This window comes from Scyliorhinus torazame, chromosome 10 (assembly GCF_047496885.1).
Source record: "Scyliorhinus torazame isolate Kashiwa2021f chromosome 10, sScyTor2.1, whole genome shotgun sequence".
NCBI lineage: Eukaryota > Metazoa > Chordata > Chondrichthyes > Carcharhiniformes > Scyliorhinidae > Scyliorhinus > Scyliorhinus torazame.
In genome coordinates, this window is record NC_092716.1 from 203,837,894 (window position 1) to 203,858,346 (window position 20,453).

At 48.1% G+C, this 20,453-nt stretch overlaps 2 protein-coding genes and 1 long non-coding RNA gene across 12 annotated transcripts in view; 2 read left to right on the forward strand and 1 right to left on the reverse strand.

The window, feature by feature from the left end:
- Positions 1-821, forward strand: part of depdc7a (DEP domain containing 7, paralog a) — a 74,279-nt gene extending 73,458 nt beyond the window's left edge. For all 4 annotated transcript variants that reach the window (XM_072466278.1, XM_072466281.1, XM_072466279.1 and 1 more), the window contains one exon: positions 500-821. In XM_072466278.1, coding sequence (XP_072322379.1) covers positions 500-708 — 209 coding nt within the window. In that variant the 3' untranslated portion in view covers positions 709-821. The remainder of the gene's footprint in view (positions 1-499) is intronic.
- LOC140384520 (uncharacterized) overlaps positions 1-18,214 on the reverse strand; it is a 37,711-nt gene extending 19,497 nt beyond the window's left edge. The window contains exons 1-2 of the long non-coding RNA XR_011933076.1: positions 17,897-18,214; positions 987-1,092 (exon numbers count right to left, since the gene is read on the reverse strand). This is a non-coding gene — a long non-coding RNA (uncharacterized lncRNA). The remainder of the gene's footprint in view (positions 1-986; positions 1,093-17,896) is intronic.
- A 282-nt stretch (positions 18,215-18,496) lies between these two features.
- Positions 18,497-20,453, forward strand: part of tcp11l1 (t-complex 11, testis-specific-like 1) — a 101,517-nt gene continuing 99,560 nt past the window's right edge. For 3 of the 7 annotated variants that reach the window (XM_072466283.1, XM_072466282.1, XM_072466288.1), the window contains exon 1: positions 18,581-18,919. The gene's annotated coding sequence lies outside the window, so the exon portion shown is untranslated. The other 4 variants (XM_072466285.1, XM_072466284.1, XM_072466287.1 and 1 more) reach the window with 4 other exon arrangements.

Consider the following 20,453-nt stretch of genomic DNA (forward strand, 5'->3'; position numbering starts at 1 on the left):
TTTTGCCAGGAGCCAGGGTCAGCATGGTTGTAGTACGATGAGGTCTGCGTGTCAGAAACTGGAAGCATGGTGCAGCACCAAAACAGATAAACCTGCACCAATTTCCCAAATTTCAGTGTATGTCAAGTATCTAAGAAGGCACTTTTGCATTTAGTTAGGATTGCAACTGACTAGGAATGGCATTATAGCTTTTTACCATGGGTGTAAGGTTCTGCCTTTGGGTAAGGGAGATGGTTTTGCAGTGTAAAAATTAGGAGATCGGAGAACTTTATAAAATAAAGCATTAATCTAAAAGTACTGTAAAGTACCCCTGATTACTGACAACGTTTTGTGATTAAAATCTACAAATTGAGGTTTTTGAGGAACGTGAAAATGTTTTAAATTGAAATATGGATTTGGGTACAAAATTGCATAACTGTTTTAGTTTTAAAGCTGCCTTGAACTAGTTCTCTGTCCCGACTATGGTGTCTTCTGTAACTTCTTCCTTGCTTCTCCTCAGGGCACACTTACTGTGAGAGACTTACTCATGCTGCATGTGAAAGCAACATGCGGAAGACCACCAGGGACGAACTCTTATTGCTGCTTAAAACCATTGATGAAAACCCCAAACTGCCTGCCAAAGAGAAAAAGAAGGTCCTCTCTCAATTCAACAAGAGTCATCCGGCTGTTTTTATTCAATATTTCTTCAATGCATTACGGAAATCATAATCTTCCAGTTGAGTTGTAATGTATTGATGTATATTACTGTAAGTAATTGTAAAGCAATGGATTGAAGATTTTATATAGGATTGCAATGAATAAACTTTCAAATTTCTATTCTATTCCAAGTGTAATTGGTTACTTAGCTATTAGTTCCTATTTAGGTCGCAGCTGTTCAAAGTAGCATGTCTATTAGTTCCATTCTCTTTCTAGTATTTCAATGTCTGAGAAGCTGTAGTTCCAACATGTAAGCACTGAATCATTATGAATAGCACAACCTTACCCACCGTGCATTGGGAACACCAAGCTACACCACATCAGCAGAAGAAAGGAACTCTGCCACTAGCGAGGAGTACCTGTCAGGCACATTTTGTCCAAGTAGAATCGAATTATCTGTGGAATGAAGAGCAGGTATGGGTCTTGTGTAGGTCATTCAGTCAGCAATTACTTGATGTAGTAAAAGTACAGTTAGATCAATTTTCTTTTTGTACTGATCAGATTTCTGCTAGAATTCCAAACACTCGCATGGAAAATGTTTTTTTATATAAATTACCCATTCATTTATTCCAATTAAGGGGCAATTTAGCATGGCCAATCCACCTACCCTGCACATCTTTGGTTGTGGGGTGAAACTCACACAAACACGGGAAAATGTGCAAACTCCACACGGACAGTGACCCAGAGCCAGGATCGAACCTGGGACCTCTGCGCTGTGAGGCAGCAGTGCTAACGGAAAATGTTTTCCATTAAATGGTCGGAGATGCTTACAGTACAGGCGAAGTGCATGCACTTGCCTGTATTTAGTGTAAGGCATCTGCTGCTAAAATACTACTGGAAGAGTACTGTGGGTACAGGGACATCAGCATTAGTTTCTCACGTTCAGTTGGTTGTGGACCACAACCGTTGGCCTTACCAGTGAAGTGGACCTCCATCCATTTTTAATTTTAAAAGAAATGGTGCATATGGCTACAATATGTAGCCACGCCTTTGACTAATCCGTGATTTCCATTGAATAATGTGCCTTATTCACAGTATAATTGTGCTTTCTTAAACACCGTTACACCTGGCAATACCTAACATTTGGTAATTTTGCAAACTAACATAAAATAATGTTCACTTTACAGTTCCTTTTAGCCTTGGGATGTTCCAAAATATTATACTCAAAGTCAAAAGTAATAATAATAATAAAACCTTTTATTGTCACAAGTATGAAGTTACTGTGAAAAGCTCCTTGTCGGCACATTCCGGTGCCTTCTCGGGTAAACTGGTACTGGAATTGAACCCACGCTGCCGGCGCGGTGATGTTCTCCATCACAACCAGCTGTCTAGCCCACTGAGCTAAACCAGCCTCTTCTGAAGTGTAGTCACTAATGATTTGCATACAGCAAGATCCCACAATGACAGTGAGATAATGATCAGATCACCTGGTGGTGTTGATGAGCCAAATCTGCATCAGGTGCAGTATAATTTGAAGTCAAATTGATTTTCTCAGTTTATAAAAAATATATATATTTTTATTCTCCTTTTTTACATTTTCTCCCGCATTTACACCCATCAACAAAAAACAATAATCGGCAAGATATGTCAATCCCCATAACAATAACAACGATCCCATCCTCCCACCAACCCCCAAACATCAGCCCGCATGTTTACATAAACAAATGACAAAAAGGAATCCGGGATTACCCATAGTCACCCTAAATATACACAGCCCCCTTCCCCCTCCCACCCCCCAACTAATGTTCGATGTTATTCAGTTCTTGAAAGTGCATAATAATTAGTGCCCTTGACTTGTAGAACCTGTAGCCACCTGGGTTGGCCACTTCCCGACTTAAAATGGAGATACGCAAAGAATACAGGGAAATTCAGTCAAGCCAGGAAAAACTAGCAGGTGCAAAGTTTCCTGTGTATTAGAACTTGCAGAAACCCAGACAGCACTGAAACCAACAGCCACCTGCATATGAATGAGCAATGCCCGGGAACAATTGAAACATTTAAGGTAAATAATGCCAAGCCAGACTCCTCGGCGCCAGCAGGTGCCAAGACAAAGGAAGGCCAATGGACACTTGGGGCCCAGCGATCAGAGAACAGCTCCAGTATTGGAGAAATCGATCCAAGTGATCGGAACCTAGTCCAATCACTTGGAACCAGATACGGGGTCCCCCCCCCGAACGGCGCGAAGCCCCTGGGGACTATAAAGTAGAGTCCCCAAGTTCAATTCGTCCTTCTTGGCAGGGTCACTCAGCTCGAAACAACCCTTAACAGTGACCTGCCTAGCTGCCGCATCAACCAAGTAAGTCTCCAGTCAACGCACGCTATGAGATAGGCGCTCCTAGCTACCAGTCTATACCAGCTTTGAATCCTGCAGACTCAATCTAATGAAAGGCCATTTGTTCCCCTGACCTGGTGGGCCAGTTACGAAGCTATGTATTGGCCTTTTCGTGTTCGAGATAGTCTAGTAAGTAGAGTTTTATGCACGAGTAGTGATTGTGTGTAATAAATGTGTTTTGATTTGAAACTTACTAACTGGTGTATTGAGTTATTGATCAGCACTTGAACTTGAACCTCGTGGCGGTATCATAAAGATACCTGGCGACTCTCGAGCAAAGGTTATAGAAACAGAGCAAATTAAATAAAGACACAACGGGCAACATTTAAGAGCCAACCAAAAGTTAGCAACATTTACTGGCGACATTCTGACAGGACACGACTTAGAAATGGCCTAACCACTCCGGGAGAACCCAAAATTTGAATTGAGTCCAATTGGGAACAGAAACATTCACAAGTGTTCAAGCAGTTCTGATCAATCCTCATAATTCAGAAGCGTGTTAATGCATGAGTAACTAACAGGGCAATAAGGTAAAACTGAGATTTTTGTTGCGAAAAACTGTCGGGAGTTTGTATTCCGGAAAATAGCGAACGCCATACCCGTGTTTACAGCACGCCTTAGTATCCCTCGTTCCAAATTTTAAAAGAGCATTCTGATAAGAAAAATGGCAATGAAGGCAATGGAACGCCTTATGAACCCCCAGGAATTCGAGGTCGCAGCGATCAGCAGCAGAGTAGGACAGTGTCCTGTTTGGGAAGAAATCAGAAAATATCTCAAAGGGAAAGGATGGCCCCTTTGGAGTGAATTCTGTGATAATGAGAAAACAGGACCTGGGAGTATAGGACATACTTGGTGGGAGAACCTGTCAGAGATCCATAAGAAAAGCTTAGGGAAAGCTCGCAAGCCGATGGCAATCGTGTCCTGTCTGGCACAATTGCGAAGCACAGAGGAGGTCGTTCGGACGCTCCGCAAAGAGATAGAAGAGAGACATCGAATGAGCAAGGTCGATGTTAGTGAGATCGAGAGAGAATATAGATTTAAGAAGGAAGTTTGGAGCAAAGTTTGGATGATGCCAAGCTGGCGCACACAGTCTTGCCTAGCGCATCTGAGCAGCTTCCAAACCCAATATGAGAAGGCCTATCAGGACATGCAACGTGCAGTCCTGGTAAGAGAAGAGACCGAGAAACAGGTAGAGGCATTGCAAAGGCAGTGCAGCGATCTAAAAGCAGCGTTAAGAGCACTCCATGCTGCCACCACAGAGCACAGACAAAGCTCAGTGGATCATGCAAAATGCAGGAAGCAGATTGCGGAACTGCAGTCTTTGCTTTCAGTGCAAAATGGGTTTCAAAGTACCTGTGAATCCCAATTAGATGAAGGAGACGGCCCTGATTGGCAAGAACTAAACAAAACCGCGCATAGATATGTGCAGGGAACATGTGTGCAAGGAAAACCCCAAAGGAGAAAAGCACCTCAATCCCTCAGAGCAGATAGATCAGGCACCCATGAATCCAGTAACGACCCACCGCACAGTCACATCGGACGGCGACGCGGAATTCCTTGACACCACCCCTTTAACCGTGACCCAATTACTGGACGTGTGCGAAAAGATCACACCGTTCCTCCCCACCTCAGACCCCCACCTTCTTTGCTAGAGTAAAGCAGCAGGCGACCTGTGTGTGAGCAAGTAAAGCTCACAGTTTTAAGCTTAGACCCTTCGGTTGTAGCAGCCCTTCCCGACCCATAGAATGTAGGAGGAGGCACCCTTGCAGAGATGCACACAGCGATCCTAGACGCGATCGGATATAACCGAGGTGACCCAGTAGAAGGCCTGAATAGGTGCAGGCAAAAGAAAACCGAACACCCCACAGCGTTTGCTGGACGCCTGTGGATCCATTTTACAGCAGTTTCCGGAGAGTTAGCCCGCGCCCATTTGTCCCCCAGACAACATGGCCAAATGGACCCGCACCCTTATCTCCCATGCCACAGAGGCAGGACAAAAAGCTTGTACCAATTATGACCCCTCGCAAGAAGCGCACAACGAAAAGTGGGTTTTTAAAAGGTTGTCCCGCCCCTGGGAGCAATCTGTCCGAAACAAACCCGCGATTAGGAAACCCGAAGAACAGCAGGCAGAGGCAGATATCCAAGCAGTTAAAGCGCACCAGAACCCCGCATGGGTGAACAAAGGCAGGAACAGCCCCCCACAGAAACCACAGGAGTGTTACAACTGTGGACAATTAGGTCACTTTGCACGAGAGTGCAATGCCCTACGAAAGCCACAGAGAGCCCAGCAGGCAGGCACTCTGAATAATCACAGGACAAAGCCCATACATAGTGTAGGCACCCGTTCAGACCAGACAGACATGAACGGAACTGACTGACTGTGTTCGGGCTTCCCCACTTGGGTCTGCGACACCCTTTGGGATAGGTTCGGCCGACCAGCAAAAATACGGGGACAGCCCATCTAATTTCTCTGGGACACAGGAGGGTCCCGCACCACAATTAATTCCTCCACCATGTTCCAAAAAGACACGTGGCCCACTACAACCACAATCCCCCTCAGTGGCTTCACAGGCCACTCACAACAGGGACACATCACAGCCCCTATACCCATTCAAATTGGCAACATTACAACAAAACACCCCACAGTTTTGGTCGATCTGGACCACACAGCAGAACACATTTTGGGCATTTATTTCATGAACTCCCACAACCTTTCATTTGACCCAGTAAATCAATGTGTCTGGAAAATTACACAGTCAGCAAGAGCCCCCGCAACGCTCACAGTAGGTGAGTATGCTAATAAGATTAGCGCAGTTGGCGATTTTTGGTTTGACCCGACCACTATTAGCGCAGACAAACAGGTTAGGGCAGTTCTACAGAAAAACAGGACCACATTTGCAAGTCATAAACATGACTGCAGCAGGATGGTTGGTTAGGTTCAAATAACAGGACCTGACCCTAGACCCCATATGGATTTCCCCAAGAGGTAGAGGGAGAAATCTCAAAAGTTATTGATATTTTATTTGTACAAGGTGTACTTTGATCAGTAGCCTCTACTAATAATGCCCCGATTTGGCCAGTGAGAAAGCCCGATGGATCATGGCGACTGACCATCAATTACCGGGAACTCAACAAAGTTATCCCCGCAGTAGCCACAAGTCCCGAGACCGTGCTCAAACAGGGACTCAACTCACGATATTTTACGGTTTTGGACATCAGTAACGGATTCTGGTCCATTCCATTGGCAAAAGCGTGCCAGTACAAATTTCCTTCACTTTTAAAGGTCAGCAGTACACATGGACATGCCTTCCACAAGGATTCCACAACTCCCCCTCCATTTTCCACCGACAGCTGGCTAATGGTTTATGAAAATTTTCTCGCCCCGAATGTCTGGTCCAGTATGTAGACGTCTTATTACTGCAGACAGACACCAAGGCAGAGCACATCACGCTTCTGGCTGAACTCCTGGAACTCCTACAGCAAATTGGATGCCAAGTGAACCCCAAGAAAGCCCAAATTTTGGAAAACAAAGTGGTATATTTGGGAACGGTTATCACACATGGTAAACGCGAGATCGAGCATAAAAGAATTTACTCGATTGTCAAATTGCCCCTTCCTCAGAATGTTTCAGCTCTCTGGTCGTTTTTAGGACTGGTTGGCTACTGCCGAAACCATATTGACTATTTTGCCACCAAGGCAGCACCCCTCTCGGAACTCCTAAAGAAAGGTGCCCCTTGGGAATGGCTTCCGCAGCACACGGATGCCGTAGATACTTTAAAGCGCGCACTCATTGCAGCCTCCGCATTACAGGTTCCAGACCCGCTTTCCCCCTATGCTATAGAGATAGCTAGCACAGACCGCACCCTTTCGGCCGTGCTCCTCCAGGAACGGCACGAACAGTTAAGACCCGTGGCTTACGCCTCCAGAGTTTTAGATCCTGTGGAGCAGGGATTTTCGGCCTGTGAAAGGCACCTGCTCGCAGTTTTCTGGGCAGTTCAATACTTCTCATACATCACCTGACTAAACCCCATCACAATCCTCACGGAACACACCCCCACCCAACTTTTACTAGACGGACGACTCTAGGACGGTACAATAAGCCAGATTAGAGCAGCCAGATGGACCCTTCTTTTGCAGGAACGGGACATCACTGTTAAAAGGACCAAGACCCACACTTTCCTAGCCAACAACCTTCAGTACCCAGGCACCCCCCACTAATGTGAAATCATCTCACCGCACCACAACACAGGCCCCTTTATCACAAAAACACCCCCCAGAAATATAGGTAGTTCACCCCAGAGCCCCCAGCACACAGACACACCTTTGAGAATATATGTGGATGGTTCTTCCACTGTATTAAACGGGAAGTGCATTACAGGATGCGGCATCTATGTTGAGGACGCGCAGGGACGCGCCCTAGAAGAAATCTCCTTCAAACTGCCAGGCCACTTAGGCGCGCAGGCGGCTGAACTAGCAGCCATTGCGTACATTATAGATCACCCAGATTCCTTCCCCAGCCCAGCAGACATATACTTCCGGACAGCCTCTATATCTGTAACAGCCTCACAGAATTCCTACTCCTGTGAAAAGCAAGAGGATTTGTTTCCGCGGATGGAAAACCCCTCCCTTCAGCCCCATTGCTCCGGCACATTTTGGACAAAGCACAGGACAGGATATTTGGCATTATTAAAGTCCGTAGTCACCACTGTTCCTCCCCACCTGGAAATGTGAAAGCCGACGCACTGGCGCGAGCAGGTTCCAGACACGGGCATTTTTGGAACCCCCAAGAAAGCACCCCAGTGAATGCAGTTCAGGTCTCATCGACTAATATCGAGGATTTAGTGCAGGCCCAGAAGCAAGATAGTAATCTCGGAGATTTTAAAAGGAAACTTTCCAGCCCCATACGATAGGTTTAAAAATGCGCTGACCACGCATGACGGTGTGATCCTAAAAGACACCCTTTATGTGGTTCCTGAACAGGACAGGAATCAGCTTATTTGTTTGTTCAATGATAGTCATGGGCATTAGGGAATTGATCCCACTACAGCCACCTCGGGCAGCTCTGTTGGTGGCCGAATTTAAGGGAAGACGTCACGCCGCACTATGTTGAAAATTGCCTTATCTGTGCCCAAAACAATCCGGACAGATATGCAAAGAAAGCTCAGCTGAGCCACACCCGCCCCGTTAATGGCCCCTGGACTAACCTCCAGATGGATTTTATAGGACCATTGCCCCCTAGCAGGAATGGTCACAAGTACGTGTTAGTTGTGATAGACACGTTTACAAAATGGGTAGAACCATTCCCATCTAGGACAAACACGGCAAAGACTACAGCTAAGATTTTAACCCACCACATCTTTACGAGATGGGGACTCCCCCGCAGCATTGAATCCGACCAAGGTTCCCATTTTACAGGACGTTGTAGCCACCTAAAATGGCTGATTCCCGATTAATTTGGCCAAACCCCGATGTAAAATGGCGAACTGAAAAGGCTGATGGGAAAATCAGCCAACAGGACACAAACGGACAGCTGCAGACAGAACAGTGTATTCGGCTCTGGGGAAGTCGGCCCAGACCGATACCTGCAACCATTAGCAGCACATCAACCCAGCCACCTGCAGTTTAATCGGCGATCCCCGGGAACAATTGCTACAAATTAGCAATTGAAAGCCGATCCAGACCTCTCGGCGCCAGCAGTGGCCGAGACAAAGAAAGGTGAACGACCACCCCCCGATCAAGGAATCGCCCCATTATTGGAGCATATCGAACCCAGTGATTGGGACCAAGTCCAATCACTTGGGACCAGGGTCAAGGTCTACCCCGAGAGGCGGGAAGCCCCTGGGACCTATAAAGATAGGGGCCAAGTTCAGATCGGCCCTTCTTCTCCTACTCGCAACCTTCGAGACCCTTCGACGAAAGAACAAGTAAGTCTTACTCCAGCGATCGCTACCAGATAGGTGTTCCAGACTATCGACCCGTACCAGCCTTTTTGAATCCCGCAGGCCAGACCCAATTCGATAAGCCATTCGTTTCCCTGACCTGGTGGGCCATCACCAAAGTTAAGTATTGGCCTTTAGTGGTAGGTAAGAGTCTAGAGGTAGTATTATTGTATAAGTATTTATTGCTGTATATAATAAATGATCGTTGATTTAATATTTACTAAGCGGTGTGCTGCATTATTAATCATTACTCGAGCTTGAACCACGTGGCGGTATCAGAAAGATACCTGGCGACTCGTGAGCAAAGGTGACAGAATTCGAGCTAATAAAACTAAGGCTAATAAGAGCAACAACGTGTCATGAAGAACGTCCTCAGGATATTTGGCATTACCCAAAAATTCCACATGGCATACCACCCCCAGTCACGTGGTATCGTGGAGCGAATGAATCGGACCCTAAAAGCAACCCTCAGGAAAATGGTCCAACATAACAGCACCACTTGGGATTCAGTCCTCCCTTTTGCACTAATGTTTCTGCGTAACACTGTTTCGACATCCACAGGATACACCGCACACAAACTCATGACCGGACGCCCCATGAAAGGCACAGAATTTTTATTAGGACTTGACTTGACCAGCCCCGGAATGACGGCCCTCACACACGAGAACGCAGTGTAACAACTAGTCGAAAATGTAAAAACGGCTCAGCTAGCAGCCGCAGTAAAATTAGGCACAAGGAAGAAACGGAGCAAGGCCTGTTTCGACAAGACCGTGCACGCGACTGAGTTTGATGTAGGACAGCAGGTCATGCTCTCCATCAACAACCCCAGCACGTTCCTGTCACCCAAGTATTCGGGTCCATACTCCGTTGCGGACAAAGTAAGCCCCTCAGTTTATAAGATCAAGTACCCCAACGGGAAGACCGCGTGGTTTCATATTAACCAGCTCAAGGCATATGGCTCGCAGTCTAACCACACACACCACGTCATGCTCGACGCAGCAGACCACGCCCCGCCCACAGCCCACGTATCCCCACCCTCCCCCAACACGTCCACCCCATGCACGGACTCTAGACTCCGCCCCAGCACGCCCACAGACAGCAGCAGCAGCGACAGCGACACAGGCAACAGCCACAGCACGCCTCCCTACTATCGCCATGCAACAGGACCCACACCCAGCGAATCTGAACACGATTCGAGGGATCCCTTCCTGATCACAGTTCTTGACAACCCTCACCAAAGACCACCGCCCTACGATGACGACCCCGACTCCCTCCCCACAGAATTAGACACCACTATTTGGCACTGTGACAATTCGTACAGGCTCGTCCGAAACGACGAGATGTACCCTAAGTCACACCATGCAGCTTTAGCAACCCTCATCCACTCAAGAGTATGGCATCCGGGAGAAGATGATGACTTTGAGTCTGACTCCCAAAATGAGAACCCCTTTGCGACCCTGTTCGCAACTGATAACTGAGGTGTCCAGATGATGTTTTAAAGGAACCGCTTGGGAGAAACGGTGTCCTTTCTGATGGAACCTGCAGCATGTTTGTTCAATGTTTGTTCGTTAATGTTATCGTTAAGTGTTGTTTGTAAACTCGGAAGTTTCACGGCCCCACGCTACCACTCCGTTGATGCCCAGCTGTGAATGGAACAAGTCTGTCCCAGACAATAGTTCAGAGGAACTAGTCTGTCGACTGAAAATGGTTAAAGGTACAAGTTTGTCCCAGACAATAGTTCAGACGAACCAGTCTGTTGACAGAAAATTGTTAGAGGATCTAGTTTGTCCCTGACAATAGTTCAGAGGAACTAGTCTGTCAGCAGACAACAATCATAACTACTCTCCTGATTCGAAGGTAATCACGAGAGGCAGCCCCCACGACGACCACATTCTTACCCGTTCTTGCCGGTTGCTCAGGCAGTGGAGAAACGGCATTGGTCTCCGCCCTGCCTGAGGACCCCCCTCTGGTCAGCTACGCTCGGGTAGAGCACATACGGCATTGATCACCGTCCTACCCGGGGATTCCATCCCATTCGCACCCCATTTTTGCTCGTTACGTTCAAAATTATTTTGTTTGGTTTTGGCAACCTATGGTTGCTTCCCTATGCTATTTACATCCTCAAACACTAGGATGGTAAATCTCACAGGCTGCGAGACGGCTCGCAGTACGGCAGTATTTTCTTAGATGTCTTGTCCCAATATTCGGTTTTTTAAAAAAATGAGGGAGTCGCACATGGTGACCAATTATAAAGGAAAATTGGCACTAAAAGACAGACATGCTAACGTTCAAGATATTAAACAAGATAGTAACCAAAACTATGCTTGATTTACAGAATTCCAGAAACTCCAGGAAGAGAGAAGAGCCGAAAAGGAAGAGAAAAGAAGAGAACAATGAAGACATCATACGTGTTTTTTGTTATTGTAATTTGTATTCGGTTGCGCGCGACCGCGAACCCTCTGACCCCAAATCCCCCGGCCGTCAATGATTCACTTCCCCATAGCACCCAGAGCCCAGTGACAAGTAACAATGCACCATCATGGTGTGATAGGTTTATAACATGGTACTCCCTTTCATACGTAATTGAATCCCTTTTAGTATTGGCGATATTCTGCAGCATCGTGCAGACTATCCGCATGAGAAAATGGCGAAGGAGAGCCTACCACTCTCGCACCCCGGTATACAGGATGAGATATCCTATTTTCGGTTTTCACCAGGCCCCCCAAACCCCTTGATCTACAATAAAGGACATTCGTTCGGTGTCATTTTGTGAATAAAGACAACTGAGAGATTGTACAACTCTGAGCTTGACCGCCAAGCCAGAGGAAAATGTGAATGCTGCTATTATTTTTGTATTGTTAGTAAGTTAGTATGATTGGATGTTTAAGTGGGTGTAGTTTATGGAAGATAGTTAGAGGTACCGTTTTTTTATATATGTTGTACTGCATGTTCCGGTTGTGACATAGCGCCACTTAGAATTGTCAGTTAAAATTTTTGTGCATAGTTATGGTCAGTGTAGAGGCATTGGAAGAGTGCTCGCTGGGTCAGGGAGTGAAAACGACGCAGTTATGTGATCCTTCACGCTTCGCGTCAGGGATCACAAGGAGGGTGTGTAGCCACCTGGGTTGGCCACTTCCCGACTTAAAATGGAGATCCGCAAAGAATACAGGGAAATTCAGTCAAGCCAGGAAAAACTGGCAGGTGCAAAGTTTCCTGTGTATTAGAGCTTGCAGAAACCCAGACAGCACTGAAACCAACAGCCATCTGCATATTAATATGCGATCCCCGGGAACAATTGAAACATTTAAGGTAAATAAGGCCAAGCCAGACTCCTCGGCGCCAGCAGGAGCCAAGACAAAGGAAGGCCGACGGACACTTAGGGACCGCCCAGTGATCAGGGAACAGCTCCAGTATTGGAGAAATCGATCCAAGTGATCGGAACCTAGTCCAATCACTTGGAACCGGATACAGGGTCTGCCCCGAACGGCGCGAAGCCCCTGGGGACTATAAAGTAGAGTCCCCAAGTTCAATTTGTCCTTCTTGGCAGGGTCATTCAGTAGCCTTGACAGTGACCTGCCTGGCTGCCGCATCAACCAAGTAAGTCTCCAGTCAACGCACGCTACGCGATAGGCGCTCCTAGCTACCAGTCTGTACCAGCTTTGAATCCTGCAGACTCCGAATCGATCGAAAGGCCATTTGTTCCCCTGACCTGGTGGGCCAGTTCCGAAGCTATGTATTTGCCTTTTCGTGTTCAAGATAGTCTAGTAAATAGAGTTTTATGCATGAGTAGTGATTGACTGTGTGTAATAAATGTGTTTTGATTTGAAACTTACTAACTGGTGTATTGAGTTATTGATCAATACTTGAACTTGAACCTCGTGGCAGTATCATAAAGATACCTGGCGACTCTAGAGCAAAGGTTATAGAAACAGAGCAAATTAAGTAAAGACACAATAGGCAACATTTAAGAGCCAACCAAAAGTTAGCAATTAACCCCTCCGAGCTTCCCCTCAGTTCGAACATAACCTTCTCAAGGGTCAAGTATTCCAACAGGTCCCCCCGCCACGCCAGGGCACTGGGTGGAGGGGCTGCTCTCCATCCCAGCAGGATCTGCTTTCGGGCGATCAACGAGGCGAAGGCTATGATATCCTCCTCCGTACCCGTTTCCAACCCTGGCTGGTCCAACACCCCGAATATGGCCTCCCGGGGACCCGGGTCCAGTTTCACACACACCACCTTGGAAACCTTCCTAAACACCTCCTTCCAGTACTCCCCTAGCTTTGGACAGGACCAAAACATATGAACGTGATTAGCCCCCCCTCCCCCCCCCCCCCCCCCCCGCAACACTCACACACATCCTCTACTCCTTCAAAAAAATCGGCTCATCCTCGCCCTCGTGAGGTGCGCTCTATATACCACCTTCAGCTGTATCAGCCCCAACCTCGCACATGAGGTGGAGGCATTCACTCTCCAGAGTACCTCACACCAGGTCTCTTTTAATAATGCTCCCACTAATGGCCTATCAATGGCAGAATTCATCCTACAGAGATGAGCTGTTCAAGATTTCAGCACCACACAGCAGAAAGCTGTGTTCACTCCAAACTAGCAAGTGCCTGCTGCTTGTTTGAGCAGCCATTTTGTCTCTACAGAGGAACCCTCAAGAGATGTAGGTGCTGTGTGGGGTAACTATTGCTGGATTTTGTTTAGTTTTTAAACCTATGGAATGCTGTGAGGGTAGGTTTAATGAGGTTAGGAAAATAGTGATTTGGAAGTGTGTTAACATCAGCTGGGTTATTTTAAAAATTCACAACCTAAAGCAGGCATTCCAAAACACTAGATGTACCAGCAGGGTAAGTGGCTGGAGGAACAGGGAGGTAAGCGGGTAGTGAAGATCAAGGAGAATTGGGAAGCAGAGTTGGGAGGGGAGATCAATTGGAGAATATGGAGTGAGGCACTGCGAAGGGTAAACGGGACCTCTTGTGCAAGGATGAGCCTGATACAGTTAAGGTGTGATGTACGGTCAATAACTACTAAAACGAGGTTGTAGTACAACTGAAGGCTTTAATAAGCTAGATGTGTTCCCCAGCAGCTCAGGTACAGAATGAGGGCTGCTGGGACGGCACAGGTTCTTATACCCCGCCTATCGGGGCGGAGCCACCATACTCTACAGCCAATGGTAAAACCCCTAGGTTTAACCAATGGCACTTCAGCCTCTCAGGTACCGTAATACCTGATAATACCACAAGGTGGTGCACAGGGTGCATATGGCTCGGGTGAGAATGAGTGTGTTCTTTCAGGGAGTAGCAGATGAGTGTGTGGGGTGTGGGCGGGGGCTAGCGAATCACCTGCACATGTTTTGGGGTTGTGAAAAATTGGGAAGATTCTGGGCGGGTGTGTTCGGGGTCTTGGCCAGAATAGTGGAGGAGGAGGTAGACCCGGACCCTTGGTGGCGATATTTGGGGTTTCAGAGAAGCCAGAGCTCATGGAGAGAAGGAAGGCCGATGTTGTAGCCTTCGCCTCTCTGATTGCACGGCGGCGAATTTTGTTGGCGTGACGGTTATCGTAGCCTTTGCCTCTCTGATTGCACGGCGGCAAATTTAGTTGGCGTGATGGTTGGCAACGCCACCGGGGGTAGTGGCTGGTTGGGTGACCTGTATGACTTCCTGCGGTTGGAGAAGATAAAAGAAAGAGTTCAGGGGCTCAGCAGGGGAGTTTGAGAAAAGGTGGGGGATGTTTGTGACCGTGTTCTGAGGAGCTATTCGTGGGGGGCAGAAAACATCCTTTGTGGCTGCATCACAGCCTGGTATGGCAACTGCTTGGCCCAGGACCGCAAGAAACTTCAGAGTCGTGAACACAGACCAATCCATCACACAAACCTGCCTCATATCCATTACACTCCATCTACACCTCCCGCGGCCTGGGGAAAGCGGGCAGCACTGAGGAGGGCGGCGGGGTGTTTTCGGTATCTGGGGATCCAGATAGCCAGGAGTTGGGGGGCCCTACATAAACTGACGAGGTTGGTGGACCAAATGGAGGAGGACTTCAAAAGATGGGACATGTTACCGCTCTCGCTGGCAGGTAGAGTGCAGTCGGTCAAAATGGTGGTCCTTCCGAGGTTTCTGTTTGTGTTTCAGTGCCTTCCCATCGTGATCACCAAAGGCTTTTTTAAGAGAGTAGGTAGTATTATGGGGTTTGTGTGGGCGAATAAGACCCCGAGGGTAAGGAGAGGGTTCCTGGAACGCAGTAGGGACCGAGGAGGGTTGGCGCTGCCAAACCTAGGGAGCTACTACTGGGCAGCAAATGTGGCGATGATCCGCAAGTGGGTTATGGAGGGAGAGGGGGCGGCATGGAAGAGGATGGAGATGGCGTCCTGTAAAGGAACGAGTCTGGGGGCGTTGGTGACGGCACCGCTGCCGTTCTCGCCGTCAAAGTATACCACGAGCCCGGTGGTGGCGGCAACGTTAAGGATCTGGGGCCAGTGGAGATGGCACAGTGGTGCAGTGGGAGCCTCGGTGTGGTCCCCGATCAGGGGTAACCACCGGTTTGTCCCAGGGAAGATGGATGGGGGGTTCCAGAGCTGGCATCGGGCGGGGATTAGAAGAATGGGGGACCTGTTCATTGACGGGACGTTTGCGAGCCTAGGGGCACTGGAGGAGAAGTTTGAGTTACCCCCGGGAAATGCCTTTAGATATATGCAGGTGAGGGCTTTTGTGAGGCGACAGGTCAGGGAATTCCCGTTGCTCCCGGCACAAGAAATTCAAGACAGGGGGATCTCAGGTGTATGGGTCGAGGAGGGCAAAGTGTCGGCAATACACCAGGAGATGAAAGAAGAGATCGAGGAAGGTCTGTGGGCTGATGCCCTAGGTAGGGTTAATTCCTCCTCCTCGTGCGCCAGGCTCAGCCTGATACAATTTAAGGTGGTTCACAGAGCTCAGTTGACGGGGGCAAGGTTGAGTAGGTTCTTTGGGGTAGAGGACAGATGTGGAAGGTGCTCAGGTAGCCCGGCGAACCATGTCCATATGTTTTGGTCATGCCCGGCACTGGAGGGGTTCTGGAGAGTGGCGGGAGCGATATCTCAGGTGGTGAAAGTCCGGGTCAAGCCAAGCTGGGGGCTAGCAATATTTGGAGTAGTGGATGAGCCGGGTGTGCAGGAGGCGAAAGAGGCCGGCATTCTGGCCTTTGCGTCCCTTGTAGCCCGGCGAAGGATTTTGCTAATGTGGAAGGAGGCGAAGCCCCCCAGCGTGGAGGCCTGGATAAACGACATGGCTGGGTTCATTAAGCTGGAGAGGATAAAGTTTGCCTTGAGAGGGTCTGCGCAGGGGTTCTACAGGTGGTGGCAACCGTTCCTAGACTATCTCGCAGAGCGTTAGAGGAAGGTCGGTCAGCAGCAGCAGCAACCCGGGGGGGGGGGGGGCGGCGTCTTGGGAGGGGGGGGGAATGGGGGACTGCTTGGGGGGAGGGATGAGCAAGAGATAACATGAAGGGTGGGGGAAATGGGGAACTGCTTGGGGGGAGGGATGAGCAAGAGATAACATGAAGGGTGGGGGAAACTGGCACGTGCGGGAGAGAGCCAGTGTATAAAGCTATGTAAATATACCATTTTGCCATGTATATATCTTACTCAGTGCGATTTTTTATTTGTTACGGGGGGGGGGGGGTATTGTTTGTAAGGGAGAAAAATTGTGTTATTAAAAAACTTTATTAAATATATATTTTTTAAAAAAACACTACAATCCTGTATGCTTCATCCGATGCCGGTGCTTATGTAGTTACATTGTATATCTTGTGTTGCCCTATCTACCTTGTGGTGCTCTATTATGTGTTTTCTTTTCTTCCCATGTACTTAATGACCTGTTAAGCTGCTCGCCGAAAAATACTTTTCACTGTACCTCGGTACATGTGACAATAAACAAATCCAATCTAGGGGGGGTGGGTGAAGGGGGGTTGAAAAAGGGGAAAAATCTGTACAGACTGTATAGTTGATTGTTTGGGAAGTATGTTTCCCCCGGGGTGTTTATTTGCTGTAACCTGGTTTGATACATGTTTGTAATAGAATAAATTTAGAGAAAGTACCAGCAGGGGTGCCATCACGAGATCCTCCAAATTTGGTGGCAGAGAAACTGTTTTTAATGGCAGAAGGGTCACGAGCCACAGTACACCAATTTTTAAGGAGAAGAACCAACAGCCCCACAGGGTGGAAAGGTGGAAAATGTTTTTATATAGAGACTGGGTTAGGATCGAGAATACAGATCCTCGGCGTGTGGTGGAGGCAGATTTAGTTGAGGCTTTAGAAAGAGAATAGGGCAATCATGCACAAGAGAATACATGTTGCTGGACTGCTGGGATGGAGTCTGAGGTGATATACCTGTGCACAGTTCTGTATATAGTTAGCAATGCGACCTCCAACCAGCTACTGGCGATAGAGATCTATCACGTGACTCAAGACACTCGCAAGTTGGTAGTAAGACTTAGGAGAGGTGAGTTGCACTTCGAGTAGCTCCAGGAGAATTCCGAATTAATTTAGTAACCATTGTCTGTATCATAGTTTGTTAGTTATCTTTCCACGTATTTGTTCTAGGCAAACAACTAGATGTTCTGTCTATATAATTTGTAATGAAAGGCAGACATGTAACCAATGGGTCATCAGAACAAGACACAACCAATTGGTAATCAGAACACCCAGCAGTGGCATCACAAGAGGGCACCGCACAACCACTATAATAGGACAAGGCACACAGGCCCTGGGCCCCTTCCACCGGCAGAAACCTAGAGAGCAAGACGTGTGCAGTTAGCAGCACCGTCACACCATTGCATGTGGTCTAGAGTAGTTCATATAGTTAGAGTATACTGTGTTACTAGAGTCACATTAGTAGAGTGTGGAACTCATTTAGGAGCTTTGTTGATTGCTCAATAAATACGTTCAACTTACTTCGAGGTCTGGAGTATTCTTCAACAACGCCTACACCAAGTAGCGGCTTATGTTAGTAACATAACATCATTAGAGTAGGATGACTGTGTGGCTCGAGAGCTGCCTGGGACAGGTTCACTGGCCTCTTCAGTGATCTAACCATTCTACGATGATATCCATACTAGATTTGTTGGCTCATGTCCAGCAACAATAGGGTTGCCAACTGTGATTAAATGTATTCCTGGATTTCATCACATGACTTTCCCCATGCTCCTGCCCCGAGTACCGAGATGTTTTGGCCGACTATCAGCCAAAACAGCCTCCTCCTCCTCCTATCCAAAACCTCATTTTCAATATTTTTATATCTGCTAAAAATAGAAATATCCAAATAAAAATGACATCGTTTCTAACGTCCCGATGATTTTTCTTTGGGAGACGATCACCAATTCCTGGAGGCTCCAGGCCAATCCTGGAGGGTTGGCAACCGAAAGAACCAGCAGAGGCAGTCCGACGGCTCTGTCTTTCTCTGCGTCCCTGCAGCTGGAGAATGCTGGACAGCTGCCTGCGTGGAAACGCGCGCTTGCGCAGTGGAAGAGGCGGGTTAAACGACAACCCCCATAAGACCCGGCGGGACCGGGCCGGAAGTGATCCCACCTTTCCGGTCGCGTCGTTTCCGTAAATAAACGGTCGCCGGTCGGTTAGTGGCTTTTTTTTTTGTTTAAAAACCTCTTGTCCTTCTTGTTGTGGAACGCTCGCCTTTATTTGGGGCTGCGGGCGTTTTGAGAGCGGGTGGAGATTTCGGAGCCTGGGAGACGGCTGTATAGAGTGAGGGGCGCGGCCTGCGGCCTCGCCGGCAGCGAGAGGCGGCAGACAGCGGGGTGGGATTAGCTTTGGGCCCAGGGGCAGAGATAATAAGCAGGGTCTCGAACAGGGAGAGACATCAATAATAATTGATTATTACAACAACAAAAAAACAGCAACACTGACTAACTAATGGTCAGTATTGACCCAGCATCACAACTTTCTATTGTGTCCACATCACTGGTGAGAATGAATGAAATAGCAATGTGATAATGCGCGTTTAGGTAACCTGTTTTTGTGATGACTTGGGGATCACGACCAGGACTGCCCTGCTCTGCTCCGAAATAGTGACATGGGATCTTTTACACCCACCTGAGAAAGCAGACAGCTCCTCTTGGCAGTGCAGTACTCCCTTCAGGCTGTCAGCCTTGGTTTCTGTACTCAAACCGTGGAGTGGGACTTGAGCCCTGAGACATTGCAAATCAGAGGCAAGTGAGCTATCAGGCTGGGCCGCACTGCATCATTAAACATTAATGGCTCAGATCTTCTGGTCTCTGGATCTATGGAGGCTGGACTCACTAGCCCCAACCTCCACACACGATATGCTACAGGACGCCTGGGAAAGCCCAACGAACTGACTGTAGGAGTTGCCTGAGAAGTTTGAAATTCTGCAAGATGGGGGAAGGATCTTCAGATTCCTGGGCATTGGGATTTGTTCAAGGTGGACAGGTTGGTCCCAGCCCAGTTGATCTCCAAGGTCCTCACAGGAAGATTAACTAATGCTTTGGGAGAGGGTTTGAATAAATTTGACATGGGGATGAGTATCATGATGAAACATTTATGAGGAGATACAAGGTGCATAGACGGGGATACAAGTAGCACGCGAGTAAATATTAGTTCTGAGATAGGAGGGATTAGACAGTGGGCAAGTGCAATGCAGTCTAAAATGGGTTTGATGTCCATGCACATAAATACATGTCGTATTGGTGAGTTGCAGACAAGTTGCCGCATGGGGCGGAACGGTGGTGCAGTGGTTAGCACTGCTGCCTCACAGCACTGAGGACCCAGGTTCAATCCTGGCCCTGGGTCACTGTCTGTGTGGAGTTTGCATATTCTCTCCATGTCTGTGTGGAGTTTGCATATTCTCTCCGTGTCTGCGTGGGTCTCACACCCACAACCCAAAGATGTGCCTGGTCGGTGAATTGGCCATGCCAAAATTGCCCCTTAATTGGAAAAAAATGAACTGGGTATTCTAAATTTATTTTTAAAAGTTGCCGCATGGGGTTGTGATATAGTGGCAATAACAGATCTGGCATGTGGCCCGGATGAGTACATTTTTCGGGCTGGAGGACAAGTGTGCCAGATGCGCCAGTGGACTGGCTAATCACGTGCACATGTTCTGGTCATGCCCTAGACTCGGGGTACTGGCAGGGATTCGCGGACATCATGTCCCGGGTTTTGAAAACTGGGGTGGTAATGAGTCCTGAGTGGCAATCTTTGGGGTATCGGCAGGACCCGGGAGTCTAGGAGGAGAAGGAGTCACTGTCACTTTGCTTCCCTGGTAGCCCGACGACGATTACTGTTGGCATGGAGGGACTCAAAGCCGCTGAAGACCGAAGCATGGCTATCGGACATGGCGAGCTTTCTCGGTCTCGAAAAGGTTATGTTCGTCTTGAGAGGTTCACTATCGGGGTTCGCCCGGAGGTGACAGCCATTCATTGACTTCTTCACGGAGAATTAATCATCAGCAGGGGGGGGGGGGGGGGGCTTGGGTAGT